Source organism: Mus pahari, chromosome 1, assembly GCF_900095145.1.
Source record: "Mus pahari chromosome 1, PAHARI_EIJ_v1.1, whole genome shotgun sequence".
NCBI classification, from domain to species: Eukaryota; Metazoa; Chordata; class Mammalia; order Rodentia; family Muridae; genus Mus; species Mus pahari.
Genome location: NC_034590.1, coordinates 39,001,105 through 39,017,641, shown reverse-complemented (window position 1 = coordinate 39,017,641; position 16,537 = coordinate 39,001,105). Strand labels below are relative to the sequence as shown.

Below are 16,537 nucleotides of genomic sequence, written 5' to 3'. Positions count from 1 at the left end.
CGGGACTGGCATGGGTGAGAGTTACACCGTCGGACCTGGGGCTCGGGGCGACTTGCTTGGGGGCAGTCACTGTCATTCACCAGGGTTGTGGTCTTGTTAACAATCCGTGTGCACGATACAATAGTCCTGCGTTCTCCTGGAAGTCAAACCATGGGAGATGATATGTTATGGCTGCACAAACCCAGAAGCCATTTATATTTACAGAGGGGTGTATGGGTACACTTATCTATCACTAAGTGAGCCAGATCACATTTGTCAAAGAGGGATAAGGTGCTTAAGTCATAGCAGAGTAGTGCGAACCAGGTCCCACAGTCTGAGAAAGCAGCAGGACCTCAGGTCAGTTCTGTCCTTGGACAGTTTAGGAGTTGCTGAGGCCAACACTTTGGTTCGAGTCTTTCATGTTTGAGATTTGAAGTCTATGGAGATCTGGTCCCAATTAATCACATAACGTATATCAGCCTTCACCGAGAGTATGGTCAGTTACTGCTTGCTCTTACAGGCTTGCTTCTTGAGAGGAGCAAGGTGGCTGGTGTGACAGACACACATGACACTGGCGCAGGTCACTTGTTCACTTTGCCCAGTGGTGCTAATGCCTTCGTGCCATGAGGTATTAGGCAGCTTGGTAGATTCATTGACTTTTCTTTGAGCATTTCCTCTGGGCTCTCAATCCCATGGCTATGACTCCATCAGGGAGGCCAAGCGATGTCAATTAGGACGGTGATGGCAGTTAGGAGGGTGGCCTCTGGAACCAGCTGTCTGGGTGCCTCTTGGCCTTGTCACTAAGTGTCACTTGACCACAGTATCAATAGTTGGCTCCCTTGCATCTCTATCTTAGTCCCCCCCCCCCGCCTTGGGTCAATTTGCTCCACCTCTTTTTGGCTTTCGATGCATCTGTGCTGGCATTTCATGCTACTTACTGTATTGGAGTCACTGGCTTCAGGAGAATGGCCATAAAAGATGAACATGGAGTCAAGTTCAACTACATAGGCCCAGGATTCTTCGTAGGATCTGTTGTCTGAGGAATTTGTCATGTAGGGATGGCTAAAACATTGGGGAGTCTTTAGCCACACTGTCTGTCCTAGGCCTATGAATGTAGTCATGTATACAGATGGAAGCAAAGAACTATTGAACATAGTTTTCTGCAATGACTACTGCAGGGGGGCTGGGAGTCACTGGTACCACAAAGGGACTGCACAGAGGCAGCAGGGGCTGTGGCCGTTCAGAGCTCCTAGTGGAGTACAGCCTGCTATGCCTCCCCTGGGCTGGGTTTGCCCACAGTGGGTAGACAAAGGGATGTCTGGCTGCAGTTAAGAGATGCAGGCATGGGCCTCTGAAGTGTGTGTGTGTGGGGAGACCATCAGCCCAGGGGCAGCTAAAGGCCCCAGGACAAGAGATCTCCTGGAAAAGGCAGACTCTGTCTGGTAGGGCTGTTGGTACTACCTTGAAGCTGTGTCAATTGCAATTGTTAGTTTGCAGAGGAAAAACATGTAGAAGGTTGAGTGTGTGCGGTTAGCTGAGATGCATAGGAAGACACTGAAGAGCTTGGCTAGATCGTGGCTGAGATCTCTCCATGAACAACGGGATGAGCCCCTAAGTGTTACACAATGCTGTACGAGCTGCACACTTGACCATATCGACTTAGCAGTCAAGCCACTCAAGAGCAGGCACAGGTGGGGCTGCAGCTGGGTCCTAGCTTGCTGCCCACTCGCTGGTAGACATCCAGAGTCACAGTCAATCCCCTGCCCCAACTCTGTCTTACCCAGTATCCATTGTGTCATCTCTCATGACCTTTCTGAGTGCCTTACTGGGGTGGCAAATGCCAGTGACCCAGAGGTATAGTAAGAGATTTTCTCTTATTCTCTTGGTATTCTCCCCTCCCTCTCCCTCTCCTTCTCCCCCCTCTCCCCCTCCCTCTCTCTCCCCCTCCCCCTCTCTCTTTCTTTTCCTTCCCCTCCCCCGAACTATCTCCACCATTTTTCCCATTTCCCTACTTCCCCAGCCCTGGCCATGCCCAGTCTGCTGGCCATGTTCAGTTCACTTCTTTCTCTCTCTGCTCTGGACTCTCCCAGATGCCTCTGGGCATTTTCTCCCTCCCATACCATGAGCCGACCACGTCAGCAGCCTCTTTCCTGAACCCCTTGAACACCGTTTCCTGCTGCTCCTTGTTAAACCCCATTTCTTTCTTTTGTTCTTTGACACGTTCATCTGTATCTATGTTGAAGCTTGGTCATTCCTATCTGGTTCCCTCTTTTATTTTCAACACTTGCTGAAACCCTCCTTCCCCCGTAAGCCTTCTCCTAGTTTGGCGTCTGTTTTCGTGACCCACTGACTTGCATGGTAGTTGCTGGCCTGAGTGGGGAATTCTTTACAGGAGCGGCTTCCTAATGCTCCTCCTTAATGCCCTACTAGCAGACACAGCACTGTTGATGAGGTAGGTCCTTGTAGCATGGCAGTCTCTTTGGCTCGCCTGCAGTCTCCGTAGTGGGAGTGGGGGGGCAGACATCACATTTAGAGGTGAGGAAGAGGGGGCAACATAGAGTGCTCTGCTTGGTCCAGGGGACTCTTGCTTCTCTTTGCACCCTGGAGACAGTGGCTGAGGCACAGATGACAGGGTACATGGGTATGGGTGAGGCCTTCATCTGCTGCCATTCCACCAAGCCGGAAGTCTATTTCAATTATTCCCCGGAGCATTTTTCATAACTACCATATAGTCACATAATTGGCAAATCTCTACCCTAGGCCAAGGAACGAAGTGGGCCTGCTAACACACCCGTGGGAGCTGGGATGGCTTGGCCATGTGCTCTGCTGGGATCTTCAGGGCTTAAGTCCCTATGGAAGCACAAATTCTCTATTTCCTTGCTGGGTGGACTGGTGGCAGAGGGCCCTGAACTCAGGCTCTCTTCAGCCAAGCTGCACCCTCGCCTCCCCCACCCCCACCTTACCTCCTCCACACTGCACACTGCACCCTTCCCAGCCGCTGTGGGTCCAGAGGAACAGAGCATCCTGGGGCTTGGCGGGCTCACTCTGGTTTTCTGAGCTCTGGTTTACAGGTATGGTGTACTCGTAATGAATCCCGTAATTCTGGTCATGAAACAACAGCACCTGGAGCCATGGGAAAGGAAGGAAGGCCTTGCTGAGATGGAGGGAGCGACCACAGATGGCTGAATGCGGTCTCCGAGCTGCCTGTGGCTACTCCTCTACCAGCTTGCTCTCTTCTGAAGGTCAAGGCGGGTTAAAGCTAGGGCTGTCCCTTTATCTCAGCCTCAGGTTCCTTGGGGACTTGGTGGGTGTCTGGGGTGAGCACGCCATCATTGGTGAGCTTCACTCTTTCTTTCCTATCCCACAGAGGACTGGTTTACATGAGGGATCTAGGGATGACGGATTGCATGGCTGTTTGCAGCATTTTTCTGCATCAATCAGCAGGGTTCTAATTCCCATTAACAAGGCTGAGCTTACAGATGAGAAAAACACACCTAGTGCTTCTTCCTAGAAAGAGATCTGAGAGTGGTGCTAAACTATATCTCTAAGCCTGAGCCCTGCACTGGCTACAGAGGAAACCTCAAGAGAGAAAAATGCCCACAGCCGATCGGCCTATCAGCAGGCCTGTGGCAGCGCTTTCTTGATTGACAACTGTTCTGGGAGGGCCTTCTCTTTGGACTATAAGAAGATAGGTTGTGCAAGGCACGAGGGGCAAGCTAGTAACCAGTAAGCAGTGTTCCTCCATGGCTTCTGCTTCACGTCCTGTGTCCTGGTTCCTGACTTGCTTGAGCTTCCTCAGAGACAGATATGGAAGTGCAAGATGAAATAAACATTTCTTCCAAGCTGCTTTTGCTCATGGTACCTCTCCCACCCCGCCCCCACCCCTCTCTTTCTCCTCCTCTCCCAAGACAGGGTTTCTCTGTGTAGCCCTGGCTGTCCTGGAGCTCACTTTGTAGACCAGGCTGGCCTCAAACTCAGAGATCTGCCTGCCTCTGCTCCCCAAACTGGGATTAAAGGCGTGAGCCACCACTGCCTGGCAGTCATGATGCTTTCTTTTTCTTTCTTTAAATTTATTTTAATAATTTTTATGTCTATGAGTACACTGTCACTCTCTTCAGACACACCAGAAGAGGGCACTGGATCCTGTTACAGATGGTTGTGAGCCACCCTGTAGTTGCTGGGAATTGAACTCAGGACCTATGGAAAAGCAGTCGGTGCTCTTAACCACTGAGCCATCTCTCCAGCTCCTGATGCTTTTCACAGTAATGGAAACACCAAGAAAGACAAGCTCTGCCCTCCAGATGGTGTCTCCCATCACCCATCACTGCCATATTGCAGTAAGTATATTCAAGAGGAAGGAATCAGAGGGGTCTGGGGGGGGGACCTGTTTTGGGGATATCTGCATCTTGGTACTGCCATGAAGCCTGGATGGTGCCCGTGTCTGTTGGAAAGCAGGGGCCTGGCTCATGGCTGACACCAAGGGTAGACATAGATGCAGAGATGTATTGAAGTCTCGCTTGTGAGAGCCACGCGATGGCTTGGGGACCATGCATCTGCAATCCCACTGAGGGTTCAGAATGGAAGGGGTCTGTGCTTTGCCTGGGGGAAATCATGGCCAAGCCTTGTAAAACCACCAGGCGCTCCACTGGCTTTATACATAACATAGACGTGGGAGGCAAAGCAGGCTTCTCTGTGGGAGACAGACCTGGCTGTGGACCAGCGAGTGTCCCTGAGACTAAGCAGCTAGGAGTGCATTTGCAGCCACAGACATCTGGGAGAAGGAGCCGACAGGAACTAGAGACAGAGTTCACAGCCCACGGAGGCAGACCAGGATAGAGTGTCAGATGACAGGAGGTCATTGTCCCCAGGCTTCCTGGGTCTCCAAGGCCGAATTGTAGGATGGTGAGGGAGGTATGGGCTCTAGAAGTAGACCCAGTCCATACTTCCCTAGCCAATACACCTGCAGTGGTGCACTTGGAAGAATGCTTCCTGCTAAAAACCTAAATGACAAAACAAATACACACCCCCAAGCCACCAAAACTAAGAGCTCTAAACTAGTCTTTACAAGAGCTCGCTATTATCTCAGTGTGGGCATGAGACCAGCAAAATGAGGCTCCACGTGAAACCAATTTTGTAGCCGTGTATGATTAGGGCACACATGTGTCTAGTTGGTTTCAAATGCTAATCTCTAGGACTCGGTGGGTGCCCCTGAGTGTGAACATAATATACACACTCCAGGGTGGGGGAACCGTAGCCTGTTACACAGAGGGAAGGAGCCTTGAAGAGATATGGAATAAAGAGCACATTTCAAGAGAAAAAGCCATTAAATATTAAATTAGGGCTGAAAATCCAGCTGGTTGTGAGAGGTTTTCTCTGACTTCTGTTTTAGTCAGAACAGCTCTAGGCTGTGTATACACTTCACTGAGCTAAAGGCACATCTGGTTATAAGAGCTTTTGATGAAGAGGGGTCCTAGGCACACTTCAGTGCTGGTTAAAGAAGGCAAACTCCTGTTCTCACAGCGGATGCTCCTGCATGAGCCTCATTTGGTCTCTAGCCCCTTCTCTGTGCCCCTCTGAATATTTGCTTTGAACTCAGAATAGTTGTGGGGGGTTGTTTCAAAGGCTTTGACTGGGAGCCTGTCTCATCCTGGAGAAACGGCTCTGGGACAGGTCCCTGGGTCCCAGAGATCCTACTTGTAGAAATGATCTACCTCGGAATGGCTGGCAGATTCCCCAGAAGGTTTATGGCACACATAGGAGCTGGCTGACTTCTAGCTCAGCAGAAACTACAACGGGGTCAGCACCCTCATCAGGCCGCACTCAACACCCACAGGAGGTGGCGGCCAGAGAATCTTCTGAGTGTTAGCTCATCTCCAGGGGCACCCATAAGCGGGGGTGGGGGTGGGTGGGGGGAGAACTTCTGGGACTGGCAGGCGCTTTGGATATGTGCTTTGATAACAAATGCACACCATTCTTTAGGAGATCGGAATCAACAAGTACCATCTGGCATGCACAGGGCCTGTGTTCAATCTCCAGCACCTTCACAAAATTAGCCACAATGGGGTGTTGTCCTAAATAGGCCTTGAGACCACTCAGACCCGAGAAGGAAACCATAGCATGACTTCCCTGGAGGCCTTGGATATCAAGCCCATGTCTGAGTGGCATCCTCAGAGTTCCCAGGAAATCGCATAACCCTGACATCCTGCCTAGCCCGTGTACAGGTTTCTGAAGACCGCCCAGGGAGTCAGCGGCGCTTACCTGATCCCCCAGTGCCTGGAAGCTGAATCTGACCAATCTGTGGAGTACAGACCACACATTGCTTACACACTGCACTTCTACAGGGCACTTCTCAGATATGGGGTAGCTCTGGGCATGCTGCTATCTGATGTGAAAACAGCCCTGGAGCGCAGCTGTACTGGCTAGTTTTATGTCAACTTCAGAGGAGGGAACCTCAGGTGAGACAATGCCTCCATAATATGGGGGGTGTGGGCCATTTCCTTAATTAGTGAATGATGTGAGAGGGCCCAGTCCAATGTGGGTTGAACTATCACAGGGCAGGTCAACCTGGGTGCTATCTAGAAGCAGGCTGAGCAAGCCTGGAGGAGCAAGCCAGTGAGCAGCACTCCTCCATGGCCTGTGCTTCTGTTCCTGCCTCCAGGTTCCCACTTGGCTTCATTCTGGCCTTAGCTCCCCTCAGTGGACTGTAACTCTGTGTATGTGAGCTCTACAAACCCTTTCCTTCCCAAGCTACTTTTTTGTCATATGTTTTCTAACCACATTGGAAATCCTATCTAAGTCATGTCCATCTGTTTAATGGGTACCAGATGTCCCTCCCTGGATGTCAATTGGTGTGACTGCAATTCCCGCCTTGGAAGAATCTTCTGTTGAAAAAGATAGGTGTTCTGCCAGTGAGGAGCCAGGAGGAGATTCTGGGGAGGAACCTCAAGGTGGGAAGGAATAATACCAAGAGGTGGGTGAAGGGCTGGGGAGATGTCTCAATCAGTGATGTGCGTGCTACAGAAACACAAGGAGCTGAGTTTGGATCCTCAGTACCCATGCCAGGCACAGCATCTCGAGGGTGTAATCCCAGAACTCTATGTGGGGACTGATGAACTTCAGGTTGAATGGGAGACCCTGTCTCAAAATATAAATATAGACAGCCACTAAAAAAAAAAAAAAAAAAGACATTGGCAGCTGAAGCTCTGGCATCTACACACATGTGTACAAATGTGTACAAGAATGCACATTTGTATACTCTTAAGAGCATGCTCATATGCCACACACGCAGAACATATAAATGCATCACACACAAATAAAGAAATGAAAATAATAAAAGAGAGAAAAGGGCATCTGTAGCAGGGAGCCTTGCAAACTTCCAGAGGCATCTCTTTCCACCCAGGTTCTGGAGAACAAGACTCGAATAACCCAGCTGAGCCACTAGCTTTGGCAGAGGTGTAGGGCCAGCACTTACCATCAGATGCAGCGGCACTGTGGTGGGTCCCTTGGCTGAGAACTTCTCCCACAAGCCTCTCCTCACGTAGCGGACAGTTGTACCCGCAATCTGGAACTCTCCAGGGAGTTCTATCTTCCAGTCGCTGTTGATGGATCTCTTACTGGAATCTTTGAGAGCTAGAAAGGAAATTGATCATTGGAAAATTAAGGCTATCTAGCCTGTCCTTGGAGGGAATCTGGGGGTCCTGCCTGAGTCAGAGGCCTTTGTGAGGGCAGGCAGGCACCTGCAGGGAGAGGACTGTACTCTCTGGATACTAATGACAGAGGCTGGCTCACGGAGAGCAAACTTCCCCTGGTTCGCAGGAGAAATAGCTGTGAGGGCTGATGGCACATCTTCCAATGCAGCTGCCTGTCTCACTACTGATTCCCACAGTGGGACTTGGGGAGAGGCCCTCGGATAGAGATGCCAGGATCCAGTCCAAGCCTATGGTAGTAGATGGCTTCTTGATTGATGAATGAGTTTTACACTGGTATATTCAAGGCTACTAAATATGTCTTGGAGCTTTGGAAAAACTCATACTCGTTTGAGATTAAAATAAAAATAACAACTGTTAGTTGTACTAATTTGGGGTTCAGTATGAGTGCATTCTACACATATTGATAATCACTATTCTATACTCTACATGTGAAAGAGAACACACAGGACTTATCTTTCTGTGACTAGCTTACTACACATCACACAGTGTCCTACAGTTCCACCCTCGCTGCTGCCAAGGAGAGGCCAAAGATGGCCAAGGGACCACTATCATGTCTAGCCTAGTTCTGTCCAAACCCCGTATGTAGCAGCTGAGGTTCCCTGAACTCCTGACCTTCCTGATTCGGCCTCCCTAATGCTGGGGTTACAGCAGGCGCCCGGTTTATACAGTGCTGGGGAATCGAACCTAGAGCTACCTGCATGCCAGCCAAGCAGTGTACCGATTGAGCTATCTCCCCAGCACCTTAAATAATGCTTTGTTTAGCTTTTAATTTCCATTTATTTGTATGTGTGTGCATGTTCCTGCATCAGTTCATGTGCACCACATGTAGGCAGTGCCTGCGGAGGTCAGAAGAGGGCATCAGATTGCCAGGAATGGACTTACAGCTAAGTTGTGGGCCTCTGTGTAGGAGCTAGGAATTGAACTGGTGTCCTCTACAAGAGGAGTACATTGTCTTAAGCTCTACACTATCTCTCCAGCCTGCTTGGCCCCCACTTGAGACAAGGTTTACACTGTAGCCTAGGGTGGCCTTAACTACTCTGCCCAGCTTGACACTTCTCTAAAAATGAGAGGTAAATGGCTTACAAATATTTAAAAAAAAAAAAAAAAGAACAAAACCAAATCAATCAATCGAACAAACAAACCCAAACAAACCAGCCCCTCCAATCCAAACTCCTCAGTATCACAAGTCATTGGGGAAATGTGACCCATCTCACCTTAGTCAGGACATTCTCATGAATTGACAAAGACAAGAAGAAAATCACGCACATTGTGGGTAGGACTGTACATTTCCTCAGCTGTTATGGGAAATTCATAGAAGTATAGATCAAGTGCAGGATCTGGCTTCCCCACCTGTGGTAAATATCCCCAGGAATCAGCACACCTGGAGATGTCCTATAGCACTGCTCATAACAGGTAAGGCCCGAGTCAGCCTCCGTGCCAGTTGATAGATGAGGAGATATGGGAAATGTGGGGCACATACATGAATTGGAGCATTATTTGGCCATGAAGAAAAATGTAAGCAACCATCTGTTTTACTGTTACTTCTCTGGGCCTTTGGAAGGGCAATGTAACTCCAGTATCCCCCAAGGATATGACACCCCCACACTGGGAAAGCTGATGTTCCTTTAGGAAGTGATGTTATTCTGTTATTCACTTACACGTGAGAACCCTGGCTACTCACAGATGAAGTGACAACACTTAGCAGCTGCCAGGGTGGGGTAAGGCCTGAGCTCTGGGCAATCAAGGCCCCACACTCTCAAACTCACAGCTCTGGTGCAAAGAGGGGGTGTGGGGTTGGGTATTCCTGCATTCGTGCCTCCTGCAGTATAGGCTGTGGTCCCCTGGCCTTCTTGCTAAGGAGAACCATCTACAGTAGAGTTCCGATGCCCTTTGCTTTTGTTATTGTTGATGTTTAGAGAAAAATCACTGCATTAAAAACAAACAAACAAACAAACAAACAAACTGAAAAAACAGGGCTAGAGAGATGGCTCAACGGTTAAGAGAATGCACTGTTCTTCCAGAGGACTCAAGTTTGATTCCCAGCACCCACATTGGGCAGGTCACAACTGCCTCTAACTCCAGCTCCAGGGATCCAATACTTCTGATCTCCAAGTGTCCTTGCACCCATGTGCATATGCCTGCACATATAATTAAAAAAAAAACAAAATAAAAATATTAAAAACAGATAAAGAAACAGTAACAGGATCTACTTTGGGACTTAGTAGGTGGTAGATGACCAGAGGAGACAGAAACTCTTAGGTAGCTAGCCAAAATGAAACCTTATGCGCTGTTGGTATACAACCGGAGCCCAGGTTTCTCCATGTCACTGTGGGGCCCCAGTTTACAGTCAGAACATTCAGAGACCATTCTGTGTCCTAGCCATTCCTGCCTGCTGAGACTAGCAACTAAACAACCCATTGACAATCAGTTTTGGTGACTCAAAAGGGTCCCTGGAAGCCGAATCTGTCAGCCATGCTGGGTTAGAAGCTAAAGTTGAGGTCTGCTCAGACAGATGACTGCAGAGTATAGGTCAGGCCTAGCCTCTCCGCTCCCTGGTCTGTGAGATGCTACAGTCCCAGCAAATGCAGTGGGCACGTGAGCTCGGGGCATTTCAACTGTGCAGCCATCCAGGGGAAGAGGCAGGATGCTCTCCAGCATGGTGACATGTGTCTCAGGGAGGTTGTGTGTAGGAACTAGAGGATTCCTGGACTCCAGCGAGGAACTAGGGAAAAGAATTCTCTACTACCTGGAACAGAATCTATTTTGCTCGAAGCATTCAATGGCAATTGAAAGTTTCTGGCTACTAAATAGGAAATGACAAACACCCCCCCAAACACCCCCACCCCCATTCTTCTCTTCTAACAGCACCTTTGCAAATCACTATTTAAGAAGATCCACCTCATGCACTCTCACCCATTAATCTCCTGAATGACTCTCTTGGAATTATTTTTCTATAGATCAAATGAAAACAGGGAAGCACAGGAAGGTTAACTAACTTGCCGGGAAACACTCAGCTATAAAGCTGTAGCAATGAGACCTGAACCCAACAGACTACACACTTGCCACACCCTCCTCAGGTGGAGGTGACAGAGGTGTGACAGAGGCATCTGTTGTCTTCCAGCTTCGCTGGAGACTTGGGAAGTCACCACTTCCTACACATGCTCATAAGATACTTGGGTTGAAAATCAGTGTGGACTGGTAGGAAGTTTCAGGACCAAAAAAAAAAAGACAGGCAGAGCCCTCTAACAAAGCATGACTGAGGACGCCCCAGGAACAGCAGGTGCCTTGGCCAGTGTCCCCCTATTCTGTGTTTACTGGCAGGGGCATTAGGACAGGGTGCTTCTGGTCTCAGGTAACTCATAAACTAGAGAAGGAACAGACCACAAAGCGATAGGACACGGCTGTCACATGCTCTGTGATAGAGGCATACATATTCCTGTCTTGGGTGTGTTAGTGGTGGTGATAGACAGGCAACTGGAGATGCTTTGGGGGAAGAAAGACTATACATTTAGCTATGGCACCCGGGAAAGGAAGCTGCTTCTGGGAGCATGTGGCAGACCTGGAGGTGGGACCCTGACTCGAGACCCACGGAGGCCACGGTATCAAGAAGAGTTCCTGTGGCAGGAAGGCATGGGAGCCAGTAAAGGTGACAGCCATCTTTTCCCACAGGTCTGGCTGGGGAAATGGGGTGAAGTCACAGAAAGGAGGTGGAAGCCGACTGTCACTGTGGCTATGGTAGAGGACCCTGGAACACTTGTAGTCATTGGTGAGTAGGAACCAGTGAGATGAAGAAAACTTCTCCTTAAAGCCAGGTTCCACCAACAGCCATGCCTGGGCCCCTGCTGGAACCCATGTGCCACACTCAGAGGATAGAATCTGGGCAGCAGCTCTCTCTTCTCCTCAGAAACTCCCACCCACTCTGCATTCACTCACCAGCCTCCCTTCCCAGCTCAAGGCGAGGGCTGGGAGTCTCGAGGTCAGGGCCTTGGCCTTTCTTGCAAGGTGGCCATCTTGGCTGCCTCGTATACTTGCTGTTCATCCTGATTCTCCATCTTCAAGGAGTGTCCCCTTCCCCCCCAGTCCCCTGAGCTCCCCTCGAGAGTATATTTCCCCTCTCGTCATATGGGACTATGTCTGGTTCTGGGCTTTGGTTGTCTTTCACCTTAGAGAGAAGTGCCTTTCTTCTGAGGTGTTGTCCAAAGACATAAACCTAATCTGTCCTGTCACCACATGGAAAAGAGCCTTCGAGAGAGGCAGACAGTGTTTCCTGTCACATCATTTGAGACTCCTAAATTCAGTAGGACCTGAAGTTGAAGCCCCAAAGCCCAGTGACTAAGGACTGGATTTGTTGTCACTGTGTCTGTAGGAGGCCAGCTTGTAAAATCACTAGTCGTGGCAAGGGCAGGGCAGCTGAAGGAAGACCACTGCTCTTAGGAGTTCCTCGGGGTCACCTGAGCTCTTCAGAAACAGGAGCTCCATAGCCCTGACATACAACTGGCCAAGTGTATGATCCCAGGCTGCCTTTCCCATCCTGCTTTGCTCCAACCCCTACACAGGTGGCTCTCGCTCATCAGCATTGCGTGTACCCGCCCTGGCCCCTTTTGTAAGATGCTTCAAATGACTTATAAATTACGATCTCAAAATTACCCTGGCCCACATCCAGAGGTCAACATCTGGGAGGCGAGGTCTGAGAACGTGCATTCAGAGAAGAGAAACGCCATGCTTAGGGTTGTGGGACCGTTACTATCATCAGCTGTTCTGGCCCAGGGGAGCCAGGGTAGAAGCGGCAGCTGTAGTGGGCAGGATGGTGGTGGAGGCCTGGCTGCTGAGCCCCTCTGCTCATCTGAGCAGCGTCCTCAGGATAGTAGTGCATATATATATATATATATATATATATATATATATATATATATATATATATATAAAATTGTCATGATTTCTCAGTTCAGAAAGAATTTGCAGCAAGAGCTCTCCAAGGTGTGGGCGTGGCTTTTAACGTTTCTGACTTGGGTGGGAGTCACCTAGCAAGACACAAGAATTCTAAGTTCTCACATTCCATGCAGAAAACAAACAAGCAGGATTTAGCATTTGACACTCCTTTCTAAAGGATGAGAGGTCAGTCTTGGGTCAGTGTTGGGACATTAAGGTCATTTCTGACAGCGAACAGGTAGCTTCCTTGTGGAGTCTAGTAAGTCAATGACTTCATGGGGTTATCACTCTTGTCCCCTTAGGTTGACTTGACTCCTGACTTCAGCGAGTGGGTCTAAGCAGGGTTTGTGGAAGAAGATAGCTCCTCCGTGAGCGAGTGTGTCCTGAGGCCGACGTATGTGACATGCCCATACTCTTAACGAAGCTGCTGTCCGCTCACCTCTCAGGCATCCAACCCTCTTAGTCTGTAAGCATGTCAAGACCAGCCAGTCTGCAGTCGACACTAGGATTTGGGGACTCAGAGAAGACTCAGCAACATCATCAAAATGATCCCACATGCTTTGATTTACAGGCCAACAACAGTTCGCAGCAGAGAGGACGGGATTCCGCCAGTGGTTTGATTTCATCTGCAAGGTCTGAGGTTCTGGTTTGTGGAGATCTCTCAAACTGCGTCTGCCTGCACCAGAGGCTGCATGTTTTAAACCAGGATCAAAAAAACAAAACAAAACAAAACAAAACAAAACAAAAAACCACACTTTGTGGATTTTGTTTACATGCTTTCAATAGTTGGACTTTTTTTTTTTTTTTCCAGGGTGCCACAGGAACAAGGAATTTGACCACTGTGACAGGACAAGATCTCTGCATAGCCCACAGCATAACGCCACTTGCTGACTAGCCAACCGTTTTCAGCTCGGGCCCTTTTCTAGGTGTACGTTTGCCCACCATTTTGGGACTCATAGGTACTCTCAGAGAAGATAGCAAGTGGGTGTTCCATGGAACAAGAAGGGGCACTCCTTGTCAGCAGTGGCCATGCAGGGGCAGGCTCTCCCTCCCTGCCTACTTGTTCTCTGCTGGCTCAGAGGGGTGCAGAAGGCCAGCGGGTTCTTTTCCGTTCTTCCCCATCAGGAGTCAACTGGAAGACTTGACCCACAGTCAACCCACTTCTATTCCTGGCACTGTGTCAGATTCTTTTTTTTTTTTTTTAATTTTTTTTATTTCCACTAGGAGTTTAGCCAGCTCCATTCTTAGCCATGGATACAAACTGGAGGCATTTCCTGTTCCAGGTGGTTTTGAGCAGAAAGCCAGCCAACGTGGGCTGAAGGTAGGCGGGGGTGAAATTCTTCAGGAACTGCTCCCAGCGAATGTGAGAGTAATTCAGAATGAAACTGGGTTGACTTCCAAGCACCCAGCCCTGAGTGGAAACACGGCCTGCTGGAGCTGACTCTAGAGACATAACCAGCGAGCGTGGACCACCTTCGGGCTTGCTCCTGTCTGGATGCCAGGGCCTGGGAGGCTTGAGTTATGAATTTGGGGTAAGATAAGGGGACCAAAGCTGGTTCCAAGCTCCCACGGAGGCATGGCACTGCTCCTGGGGGGGGGGCAAGTCATTCAGGCATTTAAGCCAATCCTCTTGGGATACAGACTGCCAGTCGCACACAATGAAATGTCATCTCCGCCAGTCGACCTCTGGTCCTGATTAGACTCCACTGGAGGTTCTGAGAGGCTCCAGCCTGAAATGGATTCAGGTGGAGTGCAGAACTGGGCATGAAAGGAAGCCCCCCCCCCGGGGGGTGGGGCTTTTGCTTGCTATCTGCAAACCCAACATAGTGATGCTCTGTGGTAGACTGGGGTGTAGTGTTGGGCTGCCCACTCACTGGGAACCACAAACGCGGATGCTACTACTCTCCTTTGTACGTGGCTTCCACAGTAGAGCTGACAGGGCCAACTGTGACAGCAAGCCCTCACGTGGGTCCCAGTGGCGAGTTCCTTTATATTCCAGGCCTTAACTAGCAAGGATTTGTTCATTCTGGCCCCATCCTCTGCCACGCTTATACTCCGCAGAAGAGCGGAAATGGAGGTGGCGTCGTTACTCCTCCCAGACTCGCGGAGATGGGTCAGGCAAGATGGCTGCTGGGGCACCATGGGAGCCCAGGGGCTTCCTTTGCTGCTTTACGGAAGAACTGGCATGGTGCACTTAGAGCTGGGTCAGCTCTTAGACGACTGGGCTCATCATTTTTGTGAGGTGATGGTGAAAATCTGACTTTGATCTCTTGTGGCGTCTCAGTGCTGTGCCCTCGGGAAAGGAGCATGCTTCCCCGGCAGAAGGATTCATTCCTAGAGCATCAGCTGGGGAAGGCAAATTTGCGGGTGACACGAAGAGGCAAGACATCTGATGTCAACACTGCAGAAGTTGACCCATTTTCTCAGGTAAGTGGAAAGGGGCAGGATCTCTGGGAAATTAGCAGAGGACTGCCACTCTGAGAAAGTTGCCCCAAGCAGTATAAGGCATGTTTTAGGCAGCTTTCATAAATACTGTTCTATGTGGTGGTCCAGCTTGGTAGGCTGTGCTGGGACACCCTTGCCTCTTCCAGGGGCAGATGTATGCAGTCTACCTGGGAGTGTCTCCAGCACTGCTACTGAAGGCTCTACAATAGCGCCATCATCATCATCATCATCTTAGGCTCTATGTAATGGTGCCGTGGGCTTGACTAACATGCACCTGCTAGACATTAGTTTTGTGTCTGTGTCAGCAGAGTTAACTCAACTTGTGACCATTTCTAAGAACGGCACGGGTACTTTTGTGTAATCTAAAACAGGTAGGAACGTGGTCAAAGACACAATTTCTTTTTTTCCGTCAGTGGTGAAAGTTCAAATAAAAAAGGTTTTGTGGATGATTTTGGTTCACCCTGAACACCTGGCAATTATGCCTCTCCCCTACTCCCTGGACACCTTACGGCAGAGGCTGAGAGAGGCACCCCTGAAGAGATCAGCCATGTCTAGTTTAACCTGAACAAGGACCATGGGATTGGCTGACCAAAGGATATAGGTGACAACATCTCTGTCCCACTGAACCAAGGACAGAGCAGCCCTTGAAACCCAAATGAGTGTTTTCCTCCTGAAGTCTGTGGAAACAATACTCAGGAGCCCCGTGCAGTGTTCCTACTTCCTGATGCCCAAGGACCCGGCTGATCATTGCTGGGAGGTTAACAGCAAGCCTGGAATCACTCAGACGACCTCCTTTAGCTAGGAGGGGTTCCAGTGAATCTGTCCCTCTACAGAGGGCAAAGAGCACCAGTCAGGACGCAATGCAACCCTTTAGAGCTATGTAAGTGTTTATGCTTGAAGTCAGCTCGCCAGCCACTATGAAGTGAGGTCCCCAGGGCTCGGCTAGGGCCAGTGCTGTTCTGTGCTCCACTCAGCTGAGGACCACTGTTCTCTCCTCACCAAGAAACATGTCCATCGCCCTTGGCAGCCTGCAGGGGCTCACTGAAGGATGGCCCACGGGTCTCTGCTGCCCGTGCTAACTGCATTGGGTTCTGCAGGAGGGATTGATGGGAAACACATATCCCCGATGTCTCATGGATTTCTCCATATTTTTATTTTCCATCCTATCCAAAAATGATGATTCTAACTATATTCTCCCCACACAACATACCTTGGATCTTCCTGCGAAAAGTGCTGTCTGGTTCATTTGGGGCACATATGATTTTCTAATGAACATGCAGGTATAACACCAGGGTTATACCTGGGAGAAGGTATATAGGGAGTACAGGTGTACTGGCTAGTCTTATGTCAACTTGACACAGCTGGAGTTATCACAGAGAAAGGAGCTTCAGTTGAGGAGGAAATGCCTACATGAGATCCAGCTGTAAAGTATTTTCTCAATTAGTGATCAAGGGGGAAAGGCCCCTTGTGGGTGG

The 16,537-nt window shown here is 49.6% G+C and overlaps 1 protein-coding gene across 1 annotated transcript in view; it reads right to left on the bottom strand.

Annotated features, from left to right (window-relative positions):
• Positions 1-16,537, bottom strand: part of Adamts17 (ADAM metallopeptidase with thrombospondin type 1 motif 17) — a 308,973-nt gene that overhangs the window by 65,057 nt on the left and 227,379 nt on the right. The window contains exons 19-21 of the mRNA XM_029535526.1: positions 7,451-7,608; positions 2,943-3,102; positions 1-136 (exon numbers count right to left, since the gene is read on the bottom strand). Coding sequence (XP_029391386.1) covers positions 1-136; positions 2,943-3,102; positions 7,451-7,608 — 454 coding nt within the window. The remainder of the gene's footprint in view (positions 137-2,942; positions 3,103-7,450; positions 7,609-16,537) is intronic.